Below are 27,807 nucleotides of genomic sequence, written 5' to 3'. Positions count from 1 at the left end.
GTTCTTGATGCTACTGGTGGGGGGGGATGATGTTGATGCTACTGGTGGTGGAGGTGCTGTTGTTGCTACTGGTGGTGGCGGTGCTGTTGTTGTTACTGGTACTGTTTTTTGATGCTACTGGTGGTGGCGGTGCTGTTGCTGTTACTGTTACTAATGCTGTTTTTTACTTTTGCTGTTATAGCTGTTGTTGTTGCTATTACTGCTGCTGCCGCTGCTGTTGTTGTTGCTGCTGCTGCTGTTGTTGCTCCTGCTGTTACTGTTGCTGCTGCTGTTGTTGCTCCTGCTGTTACTGTTGCTGCTGCTGTTGTTGCTCCTGCTGTTACTGTTGATGCTGCTGTTGTTGCTCCTGCTGTTACTGTTGATGCTGCTGTTGTTGCTCCTGCTGTTACTGTTGATGCTGTTAGTACATCCAATTTTTTCTTTCCTCTCACCTATCACGTTACTCTGGATAATCTAATATTTAGGTCTGAATTACAATAACAAACATCAGAAAGAGAGAGAGAGAGAGAGAGAGAGAGAGAGAGAGAGAGAGAGAGAGAGAGAGAGAGAGAGAGAGAGAGAGAGAGAGAGAGAGAGAGAGAGAGAGAGAGAGATAGAGACATTGCATGTGCAATGTACAGACCTCAGTGGCAACATGCAGACCCTATCAATTTCATAATGGAAAATATTGACTCCCTTCTGCTACAACACAACTGTCAACATATTATAATTGTTGGTGACCTCAACCAGCACCTTATACAGAGGGACTTTGATGACCTTCTTGCAGTGTTTGACATGAGAAACTTTGTTGATTTCCCTACTCATATCTCTGGCTCCTCCCTTGACCCAGTAGTGAGTGATCTGGCAGAAGGCATAGTCACTTGTCAACCCCTCGGCTACGTTGGATCGTCTGACCACAAGGCTGTTTTTACCACACTTAAGATCCCAACAGAACGAGGTGAGGAGTCCACACGCACAACCTGGCTATGGGAAAAAGGTAATTGGCCAGCCCTTTGCTCTGAGCTCGCCACCACCGACTGGAATGCTCTTCTCCAGGGGGATATTGACAACCAAGTGAAAGCCTTCACTGGACACATCCTTAATCTGCAACAAGAACACATTCCTCACCGGCAATATGTGACAAAGCCTACAGTTCAGCCTTGGTTTGGCTTTCGTTGTAGAGAGGCTGCTACTGCTAAGTACAAAGCATGGCGAAGGTATAAGAGACATCCTACCACCTATAACAGGAACTTGCACATGCAAGCCTGTAGGCATATGGGTGATGTTCAAAAGTGGGCCATTGCTAAATGGGAGGTGGACACTAAAAGAAAGTTAGCATCAGGTAGGGTAGGCTCCAAAACCTGGTGGTCCCTGGTCAAGGACAGACAAGGTTATCTGCCTGATGAACTTATTCCACCTCTAAATCGACAGGATGGGACCACCTCTACTAGTAGTCAAGAGAAGGCGGACCTCTTTGCTGAACACTTTGCTACCAAAATGCAAGTTCCTGATCCAGCAAGGGACCCTCCTTGGCTAGCTGCAAGAACTGTGTCAAAACTGTCAGTGGTGACAATAAGGCAGGAGGAGGTGCATTTCCTTCTTAAATCACTTGACCAAGAAAAGGCTGTGGGCCCAGATAAGCTTGAGCCCAAGATTGTTGAGAAGATGTGCAGACCAGCTAGCAGCACCTCTAACTCGCATCTTTCAGCACTGCCTAGTACAGTGTAAATGGCCCTCTCCATGGAAAGAGGCAAATGTAGTCCCTGTTCACAAAAAGAAGAGCAGAGCAGAAATCAGCAACTACAGACCAGTGTCACTCCTGTCAATCACTGGTAAGATCCTTGAGACAATAATCTCAAGACAAATGACAGATTTTTTTGACTACCACTCACTACTTTGTGATCGTCAATATGGCTTCAGGAAAGGTTACTCTGCTGCTGATCTGTTGTTAAACCTCTCCACTAAGTGGCACCAGTCACTGGATGAATCCAAAGTCAGCTGTGTGGTAGCACTGGACATTGCTGGCGCTTTCGACCGGGTGTGGCACCAGGGCCTCTTAGCAAAACTTCAAGCACTGGGAATTGCAGGCTCTACGCTATGTCTCCTCAGTGATTACCTTCATGGTAGATCTCTAAGTGTAGTCCTCAATGGAACGGAATCAGCAAGGCATCCTATTGGGGCAAGCGTTCCACAAGGAAGTGTGCTGGGTCCACTGTTATGGAATGTCTACTTCAACGACCTTCTTCATCTCATCCCAGAATCACATGCATATGCAGACGACTGTACACTGACATTCACTTATCCAAGAGAAGAAATGCCAGGTGCTCTAAGCTACATCAATCACCAGCTGAGAGCTATATCAGCTTGGGGAAATAGATGGCAAATAACATTTGCACCTGAGAAAACGCAAATGATGATCGTCTCTAGGCACCATGATGGTAATGCTGGTGCAGTAGTACGGATGAATGGGACGATGTTGGCACCTGGAGAAGAAGTTGATATCCTTGGGGTGAAATTTGACTCCAAACTAACCATGAAGAACCATGTTGTAAATCTTGCAAACAAGGCAGCCAGGAAGCTTACCTGATGGCTACAGCTCCCGCTTCACACACGGAGGGCCCGGGTTCGATTCCCGGCGGGTGGAAACATTCCGACACGTTTCCTTACACCTGTTGTCCTGTTCACCTAGCAGCAAATAGGTACCTGGGTGTTAGTCGACTGGTGTGGGTCGCATCCTGGGGGACAAGATTAAGGACCCCAATGGAAATAAGTTAGACAGTCCTCGATGACGCACTGACTTTCTTGGGTTATCCTGGGTGGCTAACCCTCCGGGGTTAAAAATCCGAACGAAATCTTATCTTATCTTATCTTATCTTCGCCGTATCTCGCACCTGCTTGACAGTAGGGGTTGCAAGATCCTGTACGAGGCACAAGTACGCTCACACCTTGAGTATGCTCCACTTTCTTGGTTTGCCTGCCCCCCCTCTCATATGCGACTGCTTGACAGAGTAGAGAACAGAGCAAGACGTCTCATCTCTCGCCTGGACCCATCCTGGATAGATCTGTCATTTCAGCAGAGCCTTCAACATAGGAGGGATGTGGGTGGCCTTACTGTTATGTACAAGGCCAATATTGTCAAAATACCACACTTGGATCCACTTCGAGGACAGCGTGAAACAAGCTTTTATGCCACAAGACGGGCAGAAAGCAGCAACTTCACTCTGGCTGTACCCTTCTCCAGAACATCACTCCATCTGAGATCATACATACCCAGGATGACTCGAGTATGGAACACATTCGTACAGCATAATGTAGTCAACGAGATAACGTCAGTTGATCAAATGAAAATGATGGCCCACAGATGGCTCCAACTTCATCCTGTTCCCTACTTGTATGTCTCATAACAATAAAAATGCTTTCAAATGAGCTGATGTAGGTAACAGCTCTTAGCTTGCCAATAAAGTTAGGAATCCTTAACCTGTAAATAGCTGTCAATAAAGCTAGGGATCCTTAACCTTGTCAAACCCTGTGTAAAAAAAAAAAAAAAAAAAAAAAAAAAAAAAAAAAAAAAAAAAAAGAGAAGGATGAGAGCAAGGAGGGAGAGAGAAAAGTATGAAAATAGGGAGAAAGGAAAGAAGACAGGGAGAGGGATGAAGACAGAGAGAGATATATGAAGACAGGGAGAGAGAGGTACAAAGAGAGAGATGAAGACACCGAGTGAAAGGAAGACAGAGAGAGAGAGAGATGAAGACAGGGAGAGAGAGAGAGAGAGAGAGAGAGAGAGAGAGAGAGAGAGAGAGAGAAAGGAAGAGAGGGAGGGAGGATAATCCTCCAAAATGTTTTTCTGTCAGGTGTGAGCAACTCTACAGCGATCATGATCTCCAGGCTGTGATGGCTGGTAACACTGGTGGTCTGTAGGGTCTCTCTCCTGGCTGTGATGGCTGGTAACACTGGTGGTCTGTAGGGTCTCTCTCCTGGCTGTGATGGCTGGTAACACTGGTGGTCTGTAGGGTCTCTCTCCTGGCTGTGATGGCTGGTAACACTGGTGGTCTGTAGGGTCTCTCTCCTGGCTGTGATGGCTGGAAACACTGGTGGTCTGTAGGGTCTCTCCTGGCTGTGATGGCTGGAAACACTGGTGGTCTGTAGGGTCTTTCTTCTGGCTGTGATGGCTGGAAACACTGGTGGTCTGTAGGGTCTCTCTCCTAGCTGTGATGGCTGGTAACACTGGTGGTCTGTAGGGTCTCTCTCCTGGCTGTGATGGCTGGAAACACTGGTGGTCTGTAGGGTCTCTCTCCAGGCTGTGATGGCTGGAAACACTGGTGGTCTGTAGGGTCTCTCTCCAGGCTGTGATGGCTGGAAACACTGGTGGTCTGTAGGGTCTTTCTTCTGGCTGTGATGGCTGGAAACACTGGTGGTCTGTAGGGTCTCTCTTCTGGCTGTGATGGCTGGAAACACTGGTGGTCTGTAGGGTCTCTCTCCTAGCTGTGATGGCTGGAAACACTGGTGGTCTGTTGGGTCTCTCTCCTGGCTGTGATGGCTGGAAACACTGGTGGTTTGTAGGGTCTCTCTCCTGGCTGTGATGGCTGGAAACACTGGTGGTCTGTAGGGTCTCTCTCCTGGCTGTGATGGCTGGAAACACTGGTGGTCTGTAGGGTCTCTCATCTGGCTGTGATGGCTGGTAACACTGGTGGTCTGTAGGGTCTCTCTTCTGGCTGTGATGGCTGGTAACACTGGTGGTCTGTAGGGTCTCTCTTCTGGCTGTGATGGCTGGTAAACACTGGTGGTCTGTAGGGTCTCTCTCCTGGCTGTGATGGCAACGTTGGTACCACTAGTGTGTGTCTGTGTTGTAGTGGTAACACTGGTACCTCCAGTGTTGCACTCAAACAAACACTCAAGACAGGTAAGTGAGACAAGTAAGAAGTGATATTCCTGGCATAAGATTCACGAGATCATTTTTCCCAAGTTCTTATGCTCTGATGATGAGCTCTTGCTACGACTTATGCTCCGATGATGAGCTCTTGCTACGTCATATGCTCCGATGATGAGCTCTTGCTACGACTTATGCTCCGATGATGAGCTCTTGCTACGTCATATGCTCCGATGATGAGCTCTTGCTACGTCATATGCTCCGATGATGAACTCTTGCTACGTCATATGCTCCGATGATGAGCTCTTGCTACGTCATATGCTCCGATGATGAGCTCTTGCTACGTCATATGCTCCGATGATGAACTCTTGCTACGTCATATGCTCCGATGATGAGCTCTTGCTACGTCATATGCACACAAAAAATATCTTCTCCCATGCATATCTCTTTTGTCATCCTCTACAGGTATTTTGCTTTGCAGATCTCTTTCCGTATGAATATTTTTGGTCGAAAACCCCAAAACGCAGGAAAGATGATTATTCCGAGCATAATCTTACTAGCATAAGACGCAGGAAGAGTTATCTTCCGAGGATAAAACGTAGGACAATTAATCTTACGAGGATAAGACGTAGGAAGAGTAATCTTACGAGGATAAGAGAGAGGAACCTCGCCACGACAGTGTTGGTCATAAGTTCATGAGGAAAGTTTGTACATTCTTTTCGGAAGTCAAGGAAGGAAATTAGCATTGATAGGTAGAAGCCGAGGACTTACTGTTCCTTGAGGAAGGTTTCTTGATGCTGGTGTGTGATCTCCCTTAAGGAAGGTTCCTTGATGCTGATGAAGGAACTCTCCTTCAAGGAAGGTTCCTTCATGCTGGTGAAGGAATTCTCCATCAAGGAAGGTTCCTTGATGCTTCTGTGTGACTCTCCATCACGGGAGATTCCTTGACTCCAAACTGACCGTGAAGAACCACGTTGTAAAGTTTACAAACAAGGCGGCCAGGAAGCTTACAACACTTAGACGAATCTCTCATCTGCTCGACAGTAGAGGTTGCAAGATTCCGTACGAGACACAAGTATGCTCACACCTTGAGTATGCTCAACTTTCTTAGATTCACCCTCCCCCCTTTCCTGACAGAATAGAGAACAGAGCAAGATGGCTCAACACTCGCCTGGACGCAACCTGGACAGATCTGTCATTTCATCAGAACCTTCAACACTGGAGGTATGTGGGTGGACTTACTATTATATACAAGGCCAGTATTGTCAAAGTACTACACTTGGCTCCACTCTGAGGACAGCTATAAGCGAGCTTCCTACACAACAAGACGGGCAGCAGATAGCAATTTCACTCTGGTTGTACCCTTCTCCAGAACATCACTTCATCTGAGATCATTTATTTCCAGGAGGTCTCGAGTCTGGAACATGTTTGTACAGCACAACATCGACGAAAGTGAAGCTCTTAAACCATACCCCCGGCCGGGATTGAACCCGCGGTCATAGAGTCTCAAAACTCCAGCCCGTCGCGTTAGCCACTAGACCAGCTAGTCGTGAAGCTCTTAGTTTGTAAATAAAATTAGGAACCTTAAACCTAACCCTGTGAAAGCCCTGTGTAAGAGAAAGAGAGAGAGGGAGAAGTGTCCTATAGCTCGATTGCTAGTGCACTCAGCTCACACACTGAGGTCCGTGGTTCGATCTCTGGTACGGGTGAATACATTAGGACTGTTGTCTCTGTTCAGCTATCAGTAAAATAGGTATATGGGTACTAGTCGACTGGTGTGGGTCGCACCCTGGGGACAAAATTGACCCAATTTGTCTGAAATGCTGTGCATAACGAGAGGCTTTGTATATAGTAGTGTGTCATAGATGTTAGCTATGGTCTGTATACCTTGTACAATGTACTTGTAGAAATATTATTATTATTATTATTATTATTATTATTATTATTATTATTATTATTATTATTATTATTATTATTATTATTATTATTATTATTATTATTAGAGAGAGAGAGAGGGAGAGAGATAGAGAGAGAGAGAGAGAGAGAGAGAGAGAGAGAGAGAGAGAGACAGAGAGAGAGAGAGAGAGAGAGAGAGAGAGAGAGAGAGAGAGAGAGAGAGAGAGAGAGAGAGAGAGAGAGAGAGAGAGAGAGAGAGAGAGAGAGAGAGAGAGAGAGAGAGAGAGAGGGAGGGAGGTAGACAGAGTAGACGGGGTCTGGTATACCAGTCTGGCCAGACTAAGGTCAGAAGACAGTTACAGTGATCCAGACACAGTCCACTCATCAACAGTTACAGTGATCCAGACACAGTCCACTCATCAACAGTTACAGTGATCCAGACACAGTCCACTCATCAACAGTTACAGTACCCGGACACGTGCGTTCACTTCCTCTCCTTCGCTAACACGGATTTAATTTCTCATCCGGACTGCGCTTCGCTGCTAATGCGGAAAGTTTTGCCGATATACGGTTAAAAATTCGCATGGTTCCTTCTACCAGCTGATTGGATTCGCTTCTCAGAGTCCGGATAATTCGTAAGTGAGATTTAGTGAGTGTGGGAGAGCGGAGTCTGGTCGACCTGGAGGGAAGGGAGAGGCATAGAGGGAGGGAAGGGAGAAGCATAGAGGGAGGTAAGGGAGGGAGGGAGAGAGAGAGAGAGAGAGAGAGAGAATATCTTAACGTAACAGGAGAAGATTAGACGTTAATCAGAGACTCCAGGAATGACGTCATCCTTCCTTTATCCTTTGAGTAACGTGCAAATCCATAACTAGAGTTGCTTTGTGTAGCACGTGCTACCAGCCTGGTGTGTGCTACCAGCCTGGTGTGTGCTACCAGCCTGGTGTGTGTGCTACCAGCCTGGTGTGTGCTACCAGCCTGGTGTGCCATGGTGTGCTGTGCACCAGCCTGGTGTGACCACCAGCCCTGTGTGTGCCACCAGCCCTGGGCTACCAGCCTGGTGTGTGCTACCAGCCTGGAGGTGTGTGTGCTACCAGCCGGTGGTGTGTGTGCTACCAGCCTGTGCATAGCCTACCAGCCCTGGTGTGTCTGTAAGTGGTGCTACCAGTGGTGTGCTACCAGCCCGGTGTGTGTGCTACCAGCCTGGTGTGTGTGCTACCAGCCGGTGTACCAGCCTGTGTGCTACCAGCCTGGTGGTGCCACCAGCCCTGGTGTGCTACCAGCCGGTGTGTGCTACCAGCCTGTGGTGTGCTACCAGCCGTGTGTGTGCACCAGCCTGGTGTGCTACCAGCCTGGTGTGTGTGCTACCAGCCTGGTGTGTGCTACCAGCCTGGTGTGTGTGCTACCAGCCTGGTGTGTGCTACCAGCCTGGTGTGTGTGCTACCAGCCTGGTGTGTGTGCTACCAGCCTGGTGTGAGCTACCAGCCTGGTGTGTGTGCTACCAGCCTGGTGTGTACCAGCCTGGTGTGTGTGCTACCAGCCGGTGTGTGTGTGTCCCACCAGCCTGGTGGTGTGTGCTACAAGCCTGGTGTGTGTGCTACCAGCCTGGTGTGTGTGCTACCAGCCTGGTGTGTGTGCTACCAGCCTGTTGTGTGTGCTACCAGCCTGGAGTGTTTGCTACCAGCCTGGTGTGTGCCAGCCAGGTGTGTGTGCTACCAGCCTGGTGTGTGTACCAGCTACCAGCCTGGTGTGTAGCCACCAGCCTGTGTGTGTGCTACCAGCCTGGTGTGTGTGCCACCAGCCTGGTGTGTGTGCTACCAGCCCTGGTGGTGTGTGCTACCAGCCTGGGTGTGTCTACCAGCCTGGTGTGTGTGCTCATCCAGCCCGTGGTGTGTGCTAGGTGCACAGCCTGGTGTGTAGCTACCAGCCCGGTGTGTGTGCTACCGTGTGCTGCCAGCCTGGTGTGTGCTACCAGCCTGTGTGCTACCAGCCTGGTGTGTGCTACCAGCCTGGTGTGTGTGCATACCAGGCCTGGTGTGCACTACCTGTACCAGCCTGTGTGGTGCTACCAGCCTGGTGTGTGTGCTACCAGCCTGGTGTGTGTGCTGCCAGCCCGGTGTAGCTGCTACCAGCCTGGTGTGTGTGCTACCAGCCTGGTGTGTGCTTACCAGCCCCGGTGCGTGCCAACCAGCCTGGTGTGTGTGCTACCAGCCTGGTGTGTGCTACCAGCCTGGTGGTGTGCTGCCAGCCTGGTGTGTGCCACCAGCCTGGTGTGTGTGCTTCCAGCCTGGTGTGTGTGCTACCAGCCTGGTGTGTGCTACCAGCCGGTGTGTGGTGCTACCAGCCTGGTAGGTGTGCTACCAGCCTGGTGTGTGCTACCAGCCTGGTGGTGTGCTACCAGCCCTGGTGTGTGTGCTACCAGCCTGGTGTAGTGCTACCAGCCCGGTGTGTGCCACCAGCCGGTGTGTGTGCTAGCAGCCCGGTGGTGTGTGCCACCAGCCTGATGTGTGTGCTACCAGCCTGATGCCTGTGCTACCAGCCTGGTGTGTGTGCACCAGCCTGGTGTGTATGCTACCAGCCTGGTGTGTGCTACCAGCCTGGTGTGTGTGTTACCAGCCTGGTGTGTGCTACCAGCCTGGTGTGTGTGCTACCAGCCTGGTGTGTGTGCTACCAGCCTGGTGTGTGTGCTACCAGCCTGGTGTGTGTGCTACCAGCCTGGTGTGTGTGCTACCAGCCTGGTGTGTGTGCTACCAGCCTGGTGTGTGTGCTGCCAGCTTCGTGTGTTTGCTACCAGCCTGGTGTGTGTGCTGCCAGCCTGATGTGTGTGCTGCCAGCCTCGTGTGTGTCTAGCCTGCCCAGGTGGTGCTACCAGCCGCCTGGTGTGTGTGCCTACCAGCCTGGTGTGTGTGCTACCAGCCTGGTGTGTGCTGCCAGCCTGGTGTGTGTGCTGCCACCAGCCCTCGTGTGTGCCGCCAGCCTGGCGTGTGTGCCGCCAGCCCGTGTGTCTCTACCAGCCTGGGTGTGCTGCCAGCCTGGTGTGTGCTGCCGGCCTGGGTGTGTGCCTGCCAGCCCGGTGTGTGCTGCCAGCCCTGGTGTGAGCTACCAGCCTGGTGTGTGTGCTACCAGCCTGGTGTGTGTACCAGCCCGGTGTGTGCTACCAGCCCTAGTGTGCTAGCAGCCTGGTGTGTGTGCTACCAGCCTGGTGTGTGCTACCAGCCTGGTGTGTGTGCTACCAGCCTGGTGTGTGTGCTGCCAGCCTGGTGTGTGTGCTGCCAGCCTGGTGTGTGTGCTGCCAGCCTGGTGTGTGTGCTGCCAGCCTCGTGTGTGTGCTACCAGCCTGGTGTGTGTGCTACCAGCCTGGTGTGTGTGCTACCAGCCTGGTGTGTGCTACCAGCCTGGTGTGTGTGCTACCAGCCTGGTGTGTGTGCTACCAGCCTGGTGTGTGTGTTACCAGCCTGGTGTGTGCTACCAGCCTGGTGTGTGCAAGCAGCCTGGTGTGTGTGCTACCAGCCTGGTGTGTGTGCTACTAGCCTGGTGTGTGCTACCAGCCTGGTGTGTGTGCTACCAGCCTGGTGTGTGTACTAAAAGCCTGGTGTGTGTGCTACTAGCCTGGTGTGTGTGCTACCAAACTGGTGTGTGTGCTACCAGCCTGGTGTGTGTGCTACCAGGCTGGTGTGTGTGCTACCAGCCTGGTGTGTGTGCTACCAGCCTGGTGTGTGTGTGTGCTACAAGCCCGGTGTGTGTGCTACCAGCCTGGTGTGTGTGTGCTACCAACCTGGTGTGTGCTACAAGCCTGGTGTGTGTGCTACCAACCTGGTATGTGTGCTACCAACCTGGTGTGTGTGCTACCAACCTGGTGTGTGTGCTACCAGCCTGGTGTATGTTCTACCAACCTTGTGTGTGTGCTACCAGCCTGGTGTGTGCTACCAGCCTGGTGTGTGCTACCAGCCTGGTGTGCGCTACCAGCCTGGTGTGTGCTACCAGCCTGGTGTGCGCTACCAGCCTGGTGTGTCCTACCAGCCTGGTGTGTGCTACCAGCCTGGTGTGTCTTCTCCAGCCTGTGTTGTGTGCTACCAGCCTGGTGTGTACCAGCCCTGGTGTGTGCTACCAGCCTGGTGTGTGCTACCAGCCTGGGTGTGCGCTACCAGCCTGGTGTGCCTACCAGCCTGGTGTGTGCTAACAAGCTGGTGGTGCCTGGCCCTGTGTGCTACCAGCCTGGTGTGCGCGCTACCAGCCCTGGTGTGTGCTACCAGCCTGGTGTGTGCGCTACCGGCTGGTGTGCAACCAGCCGGTGTGCTACCAGCCTGGTGTGTGCTACCAGCCTGGTGTGTGCTACCAGCCTGGTGTGTGCTACCAGCCTGGTGTGCGCTACCAGCCTGGTGTGTGCTACCAGCCTGGTGTGTGCTACCAGCCTGGTGTGTGCTACCAGCCTGGTGTGTGCTACCAGCCTGGTGTGTGCTACCAGCCTGGTGTATGTGCTGCTGACATTCATGCATGACTTTGTTTGGTTGCTGCTCCGTATTGATTTATACACTATAAATAATTTTGATGCCTGGTGGATCATGAGAACTACTAGGCTGAGAAACCATAGTAGTGCCTAGTCGAGTAGTAGGATATAGTATATAGTCAGTAGTGGTTATACTGAACTTCAGTAGCGGTTAGTGTGATAGTCCAGCCTTATTAGTTATCCATACTGATCTCGGGAAGAACAGGTGTGGGAGAATGTGGTCTTAAGAAGACCTGGTTGGCCAGCACTTATACTGCCAGCGACGGTGGTGGTGTTACTGTAACATCTCCAACATTCTGCTACACTCACGTAATGAGTCTTCCAGACTCGTTGGAAGTAATTGATAGACGTATGAGGAGGGAGACATAGGGAAGGAGAGGATTGGGATGGATGTAGGATAGGCAGGGAGGGAGAGATGCAGGATGGGAGGGAGAGAGGCAGGAAGGGAGGGAGAGAAGTAGGGTGGGAGAGAGGCAGGGAGGGAGGGAGATATGAAGAGAGGCATTAAGGAAGAGAGAGAGGCAAGAAGGGAGCGACAGAGGGAGTAAGGGTGGGAGAGAGACACGGCGTGAGAGAGAGGCAGGAAGGGAGAGAGGGAGTGCTGGAGTAATCGAGAAACAAAGAGTGTTAATCCTGCCACAACACATTACCTTAAGAAACAGTTGAAATTCCGACTGTTTATAGTCAGTCTTGTTAGGGACAAAATTCCTCAGTAGATTTTCCCTTTTTCGTCTCATTCAGCAAATTTCTTGATTTAAGTCAGTTAGGTCAAGGTTACATGGTGGTCTGTTTATCACAACAACCGGTTATAACGTACAACAACAACATGTAAGATAAGTGAGAATAAAGTTGTGGAATGTGAACAGAACTCGTGGACCCACTGAGCGTACTAGTAAAAACAGTCACATAATCACTGTTGAAGGCTCTTGAACAGTCACCCATTTAACTGTCTTAGTAATACTGTGAAATGTTGACTGTTGTTAAGAGGAGAAGCTGCTCTGTTAAGCATCTCTCTCTCTCTCTCTCTCTCTCTCTCTCTCTCTCTCTCTCTCTCTCTCTCTCTCTCTCTCTCTCTCTCTCTCTCTCTCTCTCTCTCTCTCTCTCTCTCTCTCTCTCTCTCTCTCTCTCTCCGTCCCTCCCTCTATCCCTTCTTCCCTTCTTCCTTCCCTTCCTTCTTAACAATCAAACCTCACCTCCCTCAACCTAAATATGTATATGTCGTGCCGAATAGGTAGAACATGCGATTTCGGCTTAAATAGCAACGCTCTTCTTGCCGAGTAAGGCAAGTGAAAATTTGTGTATGCAATAATTTCACAAAAATCATTCTGAATCTAACGAAAAAATATATTTCATCGTGTTTGTTTATTATTAAATTATTGTAAACTTACCTAAAATATATTTAGTTGGATTAGGCTAAATTAAATTGCGCTTGTTATAATAAGGTTAGGCAAGTTTTCTAAGGTGCTTTTGGTACAAAATTATTAATTAATATATATATATATATATATATATATATATATATATATATATATATATATATATATATATATATATATATATATATATATATATATATATGTATATATATATATATATATATATATATTATATATATATATATATATATATATATATATATATATATATATATATATATATATATATATATATATATTAGTTTGTATTTCTGAAACAATATTCATCATATTAATCAACATTAATGTTCAATATACTTTAATATATTCGTTATATTCAGATGTTGCGTCGTTTGCAACACACAACGCACAGACGGACAGACGCTGCGTAATTCCACACTCGAGCGGAACGCATAACTGAATAATATTAATTATACGCAGATATACGCTTATGTAAAACTGGGGGTGCCCAGTTTTACACTATAATTGTTGTTGTTTCTGAGTTAACTCTCTTTCTCTCTCTCTCTCTCTCTCTCTCTCTCTCTCTCTCTCTCTCTCTCTCTCTCAGAGCAGAAATAACGACCGATATTTTTATTCGTTTTCTTCTCGTTCTCAGTTTTCTGTTCCTGATACCATTTTGAGATATTATTATTATTATTATTATTATTATTATTATTATTATTATTATTATTATTATTATTATTATTATTATTATTATTATTGTTATTATTATTTTATTATCATCATTACTCATTATTGTTATTATTTCTCATTATTATCTCATTATTATTATTTTATTACTATTGTCATTACTCATAATTATTATTATACTTACTGTTATCATTTCTCTTATTATTGTTATTATTATTTGTTTTATTTTCAGTGCTAACTCACACAAGTAATTATATACCCTCGAAAACTACCTTTAAGTGGTTGAGAACTACTTGTTTAGTCTAGAGAACTAGTTTATTCTAGAGAACTGGTTTACTCTAGAGAACTGGTTTACTCTAGAGAACTGGTTTACTCTAGAGAACTGGTTTACTCTAGAGAACTGGTTTACTCTAGAGAACTGGTTTACTGCAACTTGGAATAAACCTCAGGCAACTGTTAGTGTTTTTTTCCTCTGGTCAAAGTTATATCGCCATTCCTGATTTTGGTTTCTGTTCCTTAACTTGAGAACGCTGCTTCCGATCGGCTTCGGAATAAGGCTGACGTTGTTACTGTAGTCTGTAGGGGTCACTAAGACAATTATATTTTAAAACTGGTGTAGTATATGTTTGGCCTTGACGTGTGTAGGCGTCTAGTAAACTGCCTGGGTCTTTAAGGGGCACGTAAGTTCCCCTCTCTTATAATTACACGTTCGTTTTCCCACTATATTCTACCTCGTCCATAATACTCTCGCATTTGCTTTGTCTGCTTTAGTAATGTAAATTGTAGGATCTTTACTGAATTTATGGTATAACTTAACAAATCTATGAGGACAGTTGTGTTGCAGAGGTGTGAGCAAAGTTCAGTCTTGAATTATTATTATAATCAAAAAGAAGCGCTAAGCCACAAGGGCTATACAGCATTCAATGTTGAAGACTACAGTGTTCTTCACCATCTCCGAGACTGAGGGATTGATTAACTCACCTTCTGTATATAATTTTACCGTCTCCACAATATGTTCGTGTATTTATAAAGTCACTGGATGGGGAAACGTCTTCATGTTGTCGGTATTGTATACCATTCTTGTACAATTTTGGGGTTGTTGAATTCCAAGCAATAACTAAATAGTGGTTCTTCTTATCGGTTTCAAACTTTTAGTGACGATGGACTTTATTGAAAAAAAGGTTAGCATTGATTTTAGGCTAAATTTTCATTTATTATTTTTATCAAATAACTTTGTTTCTGGAAAATACTGTTCATTATCTGCTGAAGAACGTAAATAGCAGCGTATCTGAACGTAATTTATACAGTGATCGTGGGATCGCAGGCGCCATTTCACTGACTTTATAAAGAATTTGGGAAAATTGAAATGATGGTTCTCAAGGATGCCTCACCAGATCGACTTCAAACCTCCCAGCCTTCCTTATGTTGTACCTCAAAGGAGCTACACTTATTACAGGTTCTTATAAAATCAAATATTTTTTTTCTTACGGGATTGCAGAGAAATTCAAATAGAATATAAGTGAGAAAATAAGACTGAGAAATATCGAAAGGTCATGTTTTTATGTCGTTTTTAAGTTTCACAAATTTAATGAATCCTTCATTGTATTTTTGTACGGCTTCATTGTATTTGAATACAGTGATCTTGATTGTACTTGATACAGTGATCTTTATTGTGCGATAACTAGTGCGATAACTAGAGAATGTCTCTTCTAACTCTCCTCACCGGAAGCTTCGCCTTGATTTGTTTTGTTTGTGTAATATTTGGTTTGTTAGTTTTCTGTTCAGTGGCTGAATAATGATTCTCTAGATCGGCTTCAGATCTTTATTGCTGTTACTGAGCTGCTCTTGAAACTCCTGCCGCATTCTGTACTATTCCTTTTTGCGTCCATTGAGGTTGGGCTTGTGGGATACGAAGACTCCTTCTTTTGGTTGTTGAAGCGAGAGAAAGAGGGATCCGAATCAGTGAGAGAGAGAGAGAGAGAGAGAGAGAGAGAGAGAGAGAGAGAGAGCACCTGTTAGAGCTGGTTATGAACGTCGCTCTGCTCACAACTTTGGGTTTCAATGTTCTAAAACTCCTGACTTAATTGTGGTAACTTTCTGTGTGTGTGTGTGTGCGTGTGTGTGTGTGTGTGTGTGTGTGTGTGTGTGTGTGTGTGTGTGTGTGTGTGTGTGTGTGTGTGTGTGTGTGTGTGTGTGTGTGTGTGTGTGTGTGTGCGTGTGTGTGTGTGTGTGTGTGCGTGTGTGTGTGTGTGTGTGTGTGTGTGTGTGTGTGTGTGTGTGTGTGTGTGTGTGTGTGTGTGTGTGTATGTATGTGTGTGTGTGTTTGAATGTGGGGCCAGCCAGTACATATCCTCATTGTTCTTTCGCATTCTCTATCTCATTGTACCCTTCACGTTCTCAATCTCATTGTATTCTCAATCTCATTGCACTCGCACGTTATCTGGTATCATCCTTTGAGGACGATACCAGCATCTACATGAGAGTTGTATCCCTAGTAGAGAGGACGAGCCTCCCAGTGAGCTACTGACAACACCATGACGTCCACTGAAGACAGATCTTGGTCACTACGTTACGGAAGAATGTAGGAAATAAAACAAGATCTGAGTACAAGACAAACTCAAAACCATTAGTGTGTACGTCTAATGTGAGAGACCTGGGAGTGATAACGTCAGAAGATACCATGTTCAAGGAGCTCAGTAATGTTTTTTCTCGCAACTGCAGGGAAAATAATAGGTTGGATAACTAGAACTTTCAAAACAAAAGATATTAAGCCAGTGATGGCACTCTTCAGGTCACTCGTTCTCTCTAGGTTGGAATATTGCTGTATACTAACGGCTCCTTCAAGACAGGGAAAATTGCAGAGCTGGAAGATGTACAGAGAACCTTCACAGCTTGTATAAACTCATACATCTAAATTACTGTTAGAGCTTTACTCCCTAGTAAGGACTTCCTTAGAACGTAGGCGAGATAAATACATCATTATCTACACCTGGAAGAGTCTGGAGGAATTGGTCCCAAACCTTCACATCGAAATAATTACACACGAACACAAGAGTCTTGACAGTGCAAGATACCTCCGTGACAAGCAGGAGTGTAAATACACTAAGAGAGAATTTAACAAGTGTATGGGGACCACGACTTTAACACCCTCCTTTCATACACAAGGGAGATTACCAACACACCCCTGGCTGTCTTCAAGAAGGAACTCAACAGATTCGTCACATCAGTTCCTGATCAGCCGAATTGTGGTGGCTGCGTTTGCCTGCGGGGATGTGAAGCCACCAGGAAGCCTATTCTGGTAGCGTGCCACCGAGGTGGTGACCTCCACCAGAAGGAAGGAAGTTATATTCTCTCACGTTGTGTATCACATTGTTTTCCTGAGAATTCTCACATTGCAGCTTACACAACACAAGTTGAATTTTTTTTTTTTCAGGGATCAACGAAGGACCTTTAAAAAGGTTGCCTGAATTTTTATCCTGCCCCCCTTTTTGTACATTTCAGTTTTATTTTGCACGTAACTCGAGAACGCCTCGTCCAATCGACTTCAAATTTTCAACAATGGCCGGGATAACTTCGAAAATCATCAGTGGCGGAGCTTCAAACGTTCCAAAGTTACCTGTTAACCTGAGGACGGTGGAGAGTGAGAGTCGAGAGTCTTACTGCATGATTGATCATTTTATGTGTAAAATAATATGGTATTTTTCCCGTTAAATCACGTTAAATAATTTTCAGTTGACCTCTTCTGAATGTCTTCAGTATATAATGGGCCAGGATAGTACCTGTTGTTTGGTAAAAAGGCACAAGTGCAATTAATGTGACATTTTACTGTGGCAACGTTTCGCTCTCCAGGAGCTTTGTCAAGACGTTACAAACAATACATGGACACAGAGGGTATATATAGGCTCAGAGTGAGGTGTAGTTCAGGTAGAGGCAATAGTAGTGGTTATACAAGTGGTGGAAAAGTTAGTTGTTACGTGAGGAAGAAACGTTACAAAAGCCACGGCTCGGGTAGCATAAAAATAGTTTGTGCAAATGTACATGGTAGGATGTGAGAAGACATGTTTGAGTGTCTCTCCTACTACCACTACTACTACTGCTACTACTACTACTGCTGCTGCTGCTGCCACTGCTACTGCTGCTGCCACTGCTGCCTGCACTGCGCTGCTACTGTACTGCTGCTGCTGCTACTGCTGCTGCTCGCTGCTGCTGCTAACCGGCTGCTGCTGCTGCTGCTGTTGCTGCTGCTGCTGCTGCTGCTGCTGCTGCTGCTGCTGCTGCTGCTGCTGCTGCAGCAGGCAGCAGCTGCTGCTGCTGCTGCTGCTGCTGCTGCTAGCAACTGCTTGCACTGCTGCTGCTGCTGCTGCTGCTGCTGTTGCTGCTGCTGCTGCTGCTGCTGCTGCTGCTGCTGCTGCTGCCTGCTGCGCTGCTGCTGCTGCTGCTACTGTTGCTGCTGCTGCTGCTGCTGCTTGCAGCAGCATGCTGCTGCTGCTGCTGCTGCTGCTAGCTGCTTGCTGTATGCTGCTGCTGCTGCTGCTGCTAACAGTGCTGCTGCTGCTGCTGCTGCTGCTTACTGTTGCTGCTGCTGCTGCTGCTGCTGGCTGCTATGCTGCTGTTGCTGCTGCTGCTATTGCTAGCTGCTGTGCTACTGCCACTGCACTACTGCTCTGCATGCTACTGCTGCTGCTACTGCTGCTACTGCTGCTGCTACTACTGCTACTGCTGCTACTACGCCTCTGCTTGTACTGCTCCACTCACGTATATACATGTGCGATAAATGGTTTGAAAACTGACAAATTGAAGATTGAGACACTTATGCAACATATGGGACTCTTTATTAGGGAAACGTTTCGCCACACAGTGACTTGTTCAGTCCGGTACAAAGCATTGTACTGAGGAAGTCACTGTGTGGCGAAACATTTCATTAATAAAGATTCCCATATGTTGCATAAGTGTCTCAACCTACATATACCCTCTGTGTCCATGTATTGTTTATAACGTCTTGACAAAGTTCCTGGAGAGCGAAACGTTGCCATGATAAAATGTCAAATTTACCAGGATAGTACCTGGTATGTTTGGTGTGTTTGCTAGTAAATATGTTGATGAAGTAAAATAATCTAAATAAAAACAACTTGATTATTATTATTATTATTATTATTATTATTATTATAATCAAAATGAAGCGCTAAGCCACAAGGGCTATACAGCGAAAAAAAAAAAACTTGAAATTGTTAAAATCAGCGCCATAACTGGAGAATGACTCGTCTGATCAGCTTCAAACTTTCACCACTGGTGTTGTTTCCTGAACACGTCATGTGTGTAGCCTCAACACCATTGTTACACTATGGAAATAAATGGTATCAAATACCGACACAGTGGAAATATAAACACAAATGCAGTATAATGTGATCCTTTATTGACAACGTTTCACCCACACAGTGGGCTTTTTCAAGTCACACACAGATCTACCTGGGGTGGAAGGTACGGGAGTATTTATAGTCAGGTTCAGAATGTTGAGGTCAGGTGGAGAATGCTGCATCTGATGATCTACCGGGTGGAGTTATAGGGTCTTGGGTAGCTTGGCAGGGGGTATTGGACAAGTTGTGAGTAGACCTTCTGCAGTGTTCTATGTTCTTATGTGGGATAGCGATGAAGAAGTTTCTTGGCAGTGGTTCAGCTATGTTATAGAAGCCGTTGTTCTGGTTGAAATTGTTGGTTATAGAGATAAGCGATGATTCCAGGATTCTTCGGTATTGAGTGTTGTCTTCTGTGGCGATAAGTCTTGAGTTTCTGTAGTTAATTAAATGGTTGTGTGAATTGCGATGTTGTACACAGGCATTCCTTGCATCGTCAGTCCTGCTTGCATATTGGTGTTCTGAAATACGTGTTTGGAGGTCTCTTGATGTTTCGCCCACAAATAATTTGTTGCAGTCATTACAAGGGATTATGTATACCCCTGCAGAGGATGGAGGCTTGTCCTGTCTACTACTGGTGATGTCCTTGATGGTCGTGGTTGTGGAGGTAGATACTTGGAATGATGTATTGGAAAAGATGTTGGAAACATGTTTGGCAATGGAGTGGTGGGGAGGACTATGTATCTCTTCTCGGCAGTGTCTTCTCTGGGTGTGTTGAAGATGTTTAATGCCCGCCGTCCAAAACGATCTTCTCCACTTCTACTCTCACCACGACACCAAAACCAAACGTGGTGTAATTATAGGCTTCTTCCTGCGTGCACTCAGAATCTGCAGCAATGAGTTCCTTGAGGAAGAATGCACTATAATTGAACAAGTATTTTCTAAACTCCACTATCCTCGTCACTTCATCAGAGACTGCAGACGGCGGGCATTAAACATCTTCAACACACCCAGAGAAGACACTGCCGAGAAGAGATACATAGTCCTCCCCACCAACTCCATTGCCAAACATGTTTCCAACATCTTTTCCAATACATCATTCCAAGTATCTATCTCCACAACCACGACCATCAAGGACATCACCAGTAGTAGACAGGACAAGCCTCCATCCTCTGCAGGGGTATACATAATCCCTTGTAATGACTACAACACATTATTTGTGGGCGAAACATCAAGAGACCTCCAAACACGTATTTCAGAACACCAATATGCAAGCAGGACTGACGATGCAAGGATTGCCTGTGTACAACATCGCAATTCACACAACCATTTAATTAACTACAGAAACTCAAGACTTATCGCCACAGAAGACAACACTCAATACCGAAGAATCCTGGAATCATCGCTTATCTCTATAACCAACAATTTCAACCAGAACAACGGCTTCTATAACATAGCTGAACCACTCGCCAAGAAACTTCTTCATCGCTATCCCACATAAGAACATAGAACACTGCAGAAGGTCTACTCACAACTTGTCCAATACCCCTGCCAAGCTACCCAAGACCCTATAACTCCACCCGGTAGATCATCAGATGCAGCATTCTCCACCTGACCTCAACATTCTGAACATGACTATAAATACTCCCGTACCTTCCACCCCAGGTAGATCTGTGTGTGACTTGAAAAAGCCCACTGTGTGGGTGAAACGTTGTCAATAAAGGACCACATTATACTGCATATGTGTTTATATTTCCACCATTGTTACACATGTCTGTGTTATGTGCATTAAGAATTAGACACTTGTACAACACTCGGGTATCTGTACTGTTGAAACGTTTCGCTAACCAGTGTCTTCTTCAGTCCAGTACAGAGAAGAATGGTTGAAAATCGGAAAGAGTTTCAGGTAAACAGTCCCTCAGCCTGGAGTCAATGTGACCAGTCCATTGATGGAGTGATTGACTCCAGGCTGAGGGATTGATTACCTGAAACTCTCCCTCAACTTCAACTATTCTACTCTGACGAAGCCACTGGTTGGCGAAACGTTTCCTAAATAAAGATTACCAAGTGTTGATAAATTAGACACATGTGCAACTCTTGGGTATCTTTATTGAGGAAACGTTTCGCCACACAGTGGCTTCATCAGTCCATACAAAGGAGAATTTTGAAGAACAGGAGGAGAATGAGGTAATCAGTCCCTCAACCTTGAGTCGATGTGGTCAGTGTTTCATTCTTCACAATGTGGGTTCTCTGATCCATGTGTCTACACATGTGTCGACATGTGTCTACACATGTGTCGACATGTGTCTACACATGTGTCTACATATGCACATTAACCTTTCATTTGCTTTCTTAAAACCTGGTCAGTCTTACTCAAAGATCTTGTATTCTCCCTTGTACTGATATACGGGAGGTCCGTGGCTACAGTCACGTATTTATGGGGACACAGTCGCGTATTTATGGGATTACAGGTGCGTATTTATGGGTTATAGTTATTTATGGGGTTACAATCGCGTATTTATGGGGTTACTATTCCGTATTTATTGGGGTCACAGTCGTATATTTATGGGGTTACAGTCGCGTAATTATGGGGTAACAGTTGCGTATTTATTGGGGTCACAGTTGCGTATACATGGGGTTGCAGTCGCGTATTTATATGGTTACAGTTGCGTATATATGGGGTTACAGTCGCGTATTTTTGGGGTTACAGTCGCGTATTTATGGGATTAAAGTCGCGTATTTATGTGGTTACGATAGCTTATTTTGGAGTTCAAATAGCGTATTTGTTAGCTCTGTTACGTATTTTGGAGAGCAAGCAAAGCCTGTTTGGAAGGTTACGATCACGAATATTAGGATTTACAGTAGCGTATTTTGCGGATTGCAGGCGCGTATTTGGGACTTTCCATCGCCTGTGTGGTAGCCGCAGTCACGTATTCAGAAGTTACTGTAGCGTAACTTCTGAATGCGAAGTTACGCTTATTTTGGAGTTATAATATGTTATTTAGTAGTTTCAATCTGTATTTGTGAGTTACAATCACGTATGGAGAGTTACAATCACGTATAGAGAGTTACAATCACATTTTAGGATTAAAATAACGTTTTAGGAGTTACAATCACGTAATAAGAGTTACAATCAAATAAGAGTTACAATCATGTAATAAGAGTTACACTCCCGTAATAAGTTACAATCACGTAATAAAAGACGCACCCACATAAGAGTTACAATCACGCGATAAAAGTTACAATCACGTGATAAGAGTTACAATCACGTGATAAGAGTTACAATCACGTGATAAGAGTTACAATCACGTGATAAGAGTTACAATCACGTGATAAGAGTTACAATCACGTGATAAGAGTTACAATCACGTGATAAGAGTCACAATCACGTGATAAGAGTTACAATCACGTGATAAGAGTTACAATCACGTGATAAGAGTCACAATCACGTGATAAGAGTTACAATCACGTGATAAGAGTTACAATCACGTGATAAGAGTTACAATCACGTGATAAGAGTTACAATCACGTGATAAGAGTTACAATCACGTGATAAGAGTCACAATCACGTGATAAGAGTTACAATCACGTGATAAGAGTTACAATCACGTGATAAGAGTTACAATCACGTGATAAGAATTACAATCACGTGATAAGAGTTACAATCACGTGATAAGAGTTACAATCACGTGATAAGAGTTACAATCAAGTACTATGAGAACATAATATGCAGTACAGCCAGCTTCATGTACTTACCTACATCAAGTGTTGGTACCTCTGCCACCACGTTGGTCCTGAGTGCTGCTACTCTCACTAGAGTAGCTGTCACCAACATGGCCGCCCACGCCCATGTCCATGCCCATGCTCCTAGGCCCACCCACACGCTCAGCATCGCGTTAATGCAGACGCCTTGGTCGCTGTGATGGGGTGTGGGTTGAGGGTGTGGGCGGTGAGGAAGGGGGTGGGTGAGAAACAAGAGGGCGGCGAGTTGGGTGGTACTTCTTGGAGGGTGAGTAGCACCCCTGGCACTCTCTCTGTCACCAGTGCCACCACCACTGGTACTACCACTACCGGCACTGCCACCACCACCACCACTACTGGCACTACCACCACCACTAGCAACACCAGCAGTAGCAACAGCACGTCTCTCGAAACACACAGACGTGTTGTGTTCCTCGTGACCTTCTCTGGCCTGAGCATCATTCACCAATCAGACGTTCCATTGAGGGTCAGACAAGACGAGAGGAGAGGAAATACGAGAGAAGAAAGCTGTGAGAAAAAAACAGGAATGAATTCAGTGGGCAAGGAGAAGGTGGGAGCAGGGACGAAAAGAGAGACTGATGAAAGGGGACGCACGGGGAATGAGCACAAGAGAGAAGGAGAGGATAATGAGGGAGGATGGAGAACTGAAGCTGTGTGTGTGTGAGTCCAGAAGAACGTGTATGAAAATTAAGGAGACTGCTTTCAGGCCTTTAAATCGTCAGAGTTAAAACAGAGTAAGATAGAGCTGGAGGATGCCGGCGTGTGTGGGGGGGGGAGGGGGAGGGAGCACGTGGAATGGGCGTGGTGGCCTAGAATTGGCGTCGTGGGCGGTGTGACGCCTCTTCCTCCCTGTAATAAAAAGAGAGTCAGTTTATACTGCGGCTAACAATATCACTGTCAGACCCTTACGGGTTTATCCACTCGTAAGTAACCTGATTATTTACCACCTTTCCCCTAATAAAGTTAAACATTAAATAATTGGTTAATGGGGTTTAAAACATGTCTGCTACACGAAGGTCATTAAGGCTGCATGTCACCTCTGCTCCACCAGTCAAGAATACTTTAATAAGTTAAGATTATAATAAACTCAATGTATATACACCGAGAGACGTATACCTCTCAGTATATATACATTGAGAGGTATACACCTCTCAATGTATATATCCTGAGAGACATATTTATCTTTTAGTGTATGTATATTGACAGATATACACCTCTCAGTATATATATGCTAAGTCAAAGACATTTATAAATAACACATAATAATTATTATAATATTTACAGTGTGATATTCGTAAATAATAATAATATAATAATATTATTATTACCGGTAATTAATAATAATAATAATAATAATAATAATAATAATAATAATAATAATAATAATAATAATAATAATAATAATAATAATAATACATTATACTAAATATGTTTAAAAATTGATAACTAATTATATCAATTACATAGTATAATGAGAAGTTATCAGGAAATTAATTACTCTGTCACAGCCTTATTCATTACGAAGTGTCAGTAGTGAATAAGTCTGGTGAAGTGGGTACGTAAGAAGAGTGAAGGAATAATTCTCCTTCACTCTCTCTCTTTCACTCTATCTCTGCCTACCTATCTATCTGTATGTATATGTTTACATATTTCTCCCTCTCTCTCTCTCTCTCTCTCTCTCTCTCTCTCTCTCTCTCTCTCTCTCTCTCTCTCTCTCTCTCTCTCTCTCTCTCTCTCTCTCTCTCTCTCTCTCTCTCTCTCTCTCTGCATGTATATTACATGTTTGTGTCTGTCGCTAGGTTTCTGTCACTAAGGAGTGTCTATTGCAGACTTTGTATTGCCAGTGTGTTGTGTGCAACTTGCACTTGTTGATAATATGCTTCACGAAGTATGTGTCTCTCGCTGTGTTGCAATGTGACAGTGTTATCTAAGTTGTTTTGTGAGGGAGTGGGTGTGGGAGAGTGAGGGAGTGGGTGTGGGAGAGTGAGGGAGTGGGTGTGGGAGAGTGATGGAGGGTGTGGGAGAGTGATGGAGGGTGTGGGAGAGTGATGGAGGGTGTGGGAGAGTGATGGAGGGTGTGGGAGAGTGAGGGAGGGTGTGGGAGAGTGAAGGAGGGTGTGGGAGAGTGCTGGAGGGTGTGGGAGAGTAATGGAGGGTGTGGGAGAGTGAGGGAGGGTGTGGGAGAGTGAGGGAGCGTGTGGGAGAGTGAGGGAGGGTGTGGGAGAGTGAGGGAGGGTGTGGGAGAGTGATGGAGGGTGTGGGAGAGTGATGGAGGGTGTGGGAGAGTGAAGGAGTGGGTGTGGGATAGTGAGGGAGTGGGTGTGGGATAGTGAGGGAGTGGGTGTGGGAGAGTGAGGGAGTGGGTGTGGGAGAGTGAAGGAGTGGGTGTGGGATAGTGAGGGAGTGGGTGTGGGAGAGTGAGGGAGTGGGTGTGGGAGAGTGAGGGAGTGGGTGTGGGAGAGTGAAGGAGTGGGTGTGGGATAGTGAGGGAGTGGGTGTGGGAGAGTGAGGGAGTGGGTGTGGGAGAGTGAGGGAGTGGGTGTGGGAGAGTGAGGGAGTGGGTGTGGGAGAGTGAAGGAGTGGGTGTGGGATAGTGAGGGAGTGGGTGTGGGAGAGTGAGGGAGTGGGTGTGGGAGAGTGAAGGAGTGGGTGTGGGATAGTGAGGGAGCGGGTTTGGGAAAGTGAGGGAGTGGGTGTGGGAGAGTGAGGGAGTGGGTGTGGGAGAGTGAAGGAGTGGGTGTGGGATAGTGAGGGAGTGGGTGTGGGAGAGTGAGGGAGTGGGTGTGGGAGAGTGAGGGATGCTGTACCTGGGTATCGAACCCGCTACCTCGCCATTATTGCCAGCAGTTAGTCGGGCGTCCACCTCCCTCTTCTCAGCTGTGGGGGATGCGGAAGTGGGTGGATAAGAAGCATGAGGGTGATGAATGGGGGAGGACAAACAGGAGGATGATGAATGGGGGAGGACAAGCAGGATGATGATGAATGGGGGAGGACAAGCAAGAGGATGATGAATGGGGGAGATAAGCAAGAGGATAATCAATGGGGGAGAGGAGAGGAATAATGATTTTCAAACAAGGATCTGTGTTGGATCATCGCTAACTGCACCTTGTTTGGTTTTTCCTTGTTTGTTTTTTACTTGTTTGGTTTAATTGTTGTCTGAGTTTGGACGGCTTTGCTGTGGTGAGAAGAGGAGGAGGAGGAAGAGCAGTGAGAGAGAGGTTTAGGAATATAAAGAAAACAAGGGTGCGAGAGAGAGAGAGAGAGAGAGAGAGAGAGAGAGAGAGAGAGAGAGAGAGAGAGAGAGAGAGAGAGAGAGAGAGAGAGAGAGAGAGAGAGAGAGAGAATATATTCTGAAAGATAGAACTATTATCTCAGTATTTTCTTCATATTGGCTCATCCCCTACTGGGATCAAACCTGATTACCTTCCATTCCCTATTAATATTAATAATTTTGCAAAATACTTCTGGCTTTACTGCTGTTAATATTCCTCATGGAGTAATAAGAGGAGAGGGACACAGTGAGGGGATGGGAAAGTGAAGGAAGAAATGAGGAATGAAGAAAGAGTAAAATATTTTTTCTTAAGACCACGGGTGTCTCCCCCTGAGGCAGTGTGACCCGACGAAGAAGAAAGCACTTTCATTGTCACTCATTCAATCACCTTCTTTTACATACTCTCCCAAATTCATTTACCAACCTTCACAACTTTCCTTCAAACCCTCCCAAAAGTACTGTATCATCGGCAGAAAGTGTCTGTGACAACTCCGTACCAGAGTTTTTACCTTTTAATACTACATCTCTCTCCAACACGCCAGTGTTCACGTCTCTGACAACCCATTTATAAATATGTTAAATAACGATAGTGCCATCAGACATCTCTATGTAATGCTTAAATTTACTGGAAAATAATCTCCCTCCCTCCTACATATCCTGAACCTGACCCTCGCTATCCACAGAAAAGTTATCTACTGCTTTAAGCAACCTATCACTTATTCCATACATTAGTAACATCTACCACATGGTTCCCCTATTCACTCTATCCTATGTCTTTTCTATATAAATGTAATGAAAAATTCCTTACCTTGTGTTGTTCACTTATGTGCTTTAATGTAAATACTTGGTCGACACATTCCTACCCTTCCTAAAACATCCTTGTTCCTCTGTAATCCTAATTTGTCTTACCCTTAATTCCTTCAATAATAACTCAATGATACACTTTTCTGGGTATATTCTAAAGGTTTATTCCCCTACAATTCTTACACTCTCTTATATCTCTCTTTTTCTTATACAAAGGAACTATGCATACTCTCTGTCAGTCCCTAGGTACCTGTCCCCCTTTCATGCATAGGTTGAACAAATGCACAAACCACTCCAAAATAATATCCCCACATGCTTTTAACATTTCTGTCTTAATCCTATCTATCCCAGCTGATTTACCCTCTTTCAGTCTACCCACTGCATCACACACCTGAGTCCTTCCCCCCCCATACACGCACACACTCACATCTAGTTCTCTCTCACTCCGACAAGGTGTTATATTTCCCTGGCTCTTTGCACTCCCTCATCATTCTTTTAGCTTTTCTTTCACTCTGCGTATATTCCTCCCTTCATACATCACTCCAACATTGTAAAAACTTTCATATGCCAACTTTTTCTCCCTTAACACCCTCTGTACCTCATTCCATCAGTCACTCTTCCTTCCTGCACCCACTTTTTTATACCTAAAGACTTCTGCTGCACACTCTAACACTGCATTGTTAAATCTTCCCCATACCTCCACTTTCCCGTCCTTATTACCTGTACTTTCTCTAGCCCACCTTTCTTCCGGTAGCTGTTTATACTTTACACTATCTCCTCCTTTAATTTATACAATTTTTCTTCTTTCTTACCTACCGATGACATTCTCCTTATACCCCATCTACATCTTACTCTCACTGTAGTTACCACTAAATAATGATTTGATATATCCGTCTCCCTTCTAAAATATGCACATCCAGAGGTCTACCCATCAGCCCAGGAAACTGCTGTTATCGCAAACTATATCGTGTCTCGTGTTCTTATCCTGTTTTTCGTAAAATACGTTTTACCTAACCTCTTTCTATACATAGTTTAATTAAAGGCCCTTCCCCTTCCCCTTCCCCCAGTATTGTTTACCCCTGGCACACAGACTTATCTACTAAGCCCTTAACAACAGTTTCTCCCACTTTAACATCTAGGTCTCCTACATAACAATTAATTTCTCACTTTGTTCAAAATTCCCTAAAAGATTACCGAAGATCCCCAAAATTCTCACTCTCTCTCTCTCTCTCACTCTCTCTCTCTCTCTCTCTCTCTCTCTCTCTCTCTCTCTCTCTCTCTCTCTCTCTCTCTCTCTCTCTCTCTCT

The 27,807-nt window shown here is 45.7% G+C and overlaps 1 protein-coding gene across 1 annotated transcript in view; it reads right to left on the bottom strand.

Annotated features, from left to right (window-relative positions):
* The window catches only part of LOC128685615 (protein turtle homolog A-like), an 895,009-nt gene extending 871,740 nt beyond the window's left edge, over nt 1-23,269 (bottom strand). The window contains exon 1 of the mRNA XM_070088010.1: nt 22,420-23,269. Coding sequence (XP_069944111.1) covers nt 22,420-22,555 — 136 coding nt within the window. The 5' untranslated portion in view covers nt 22,556-23,269. The remainder of the gene's footprint in view (nt 1-22,419) is intronic.
* Between the last annotated feature and the right edge of the window lie 4,538 nt (nt 23,270-27,807).

This window comes from Cherax quadricarinatus, chromosome 23 (genome assembly GCF_038502225.1).
Source record: "Cherax quadricarinatus isolate ZL_2023a chromosome 23, ASM3850222v1, whole genome shotgun sequence".
In the NCBI taxonomy this organism is placed as follows: Eukaryota; Metazoa; Arthropoda; class Malacostraca; order Decapoda; family Parastacidae; genus Cherax; species Cherax quadricarinatus.
This window is presented reverse-complemented; position numbering and strand designations above follow the sequence as displayed.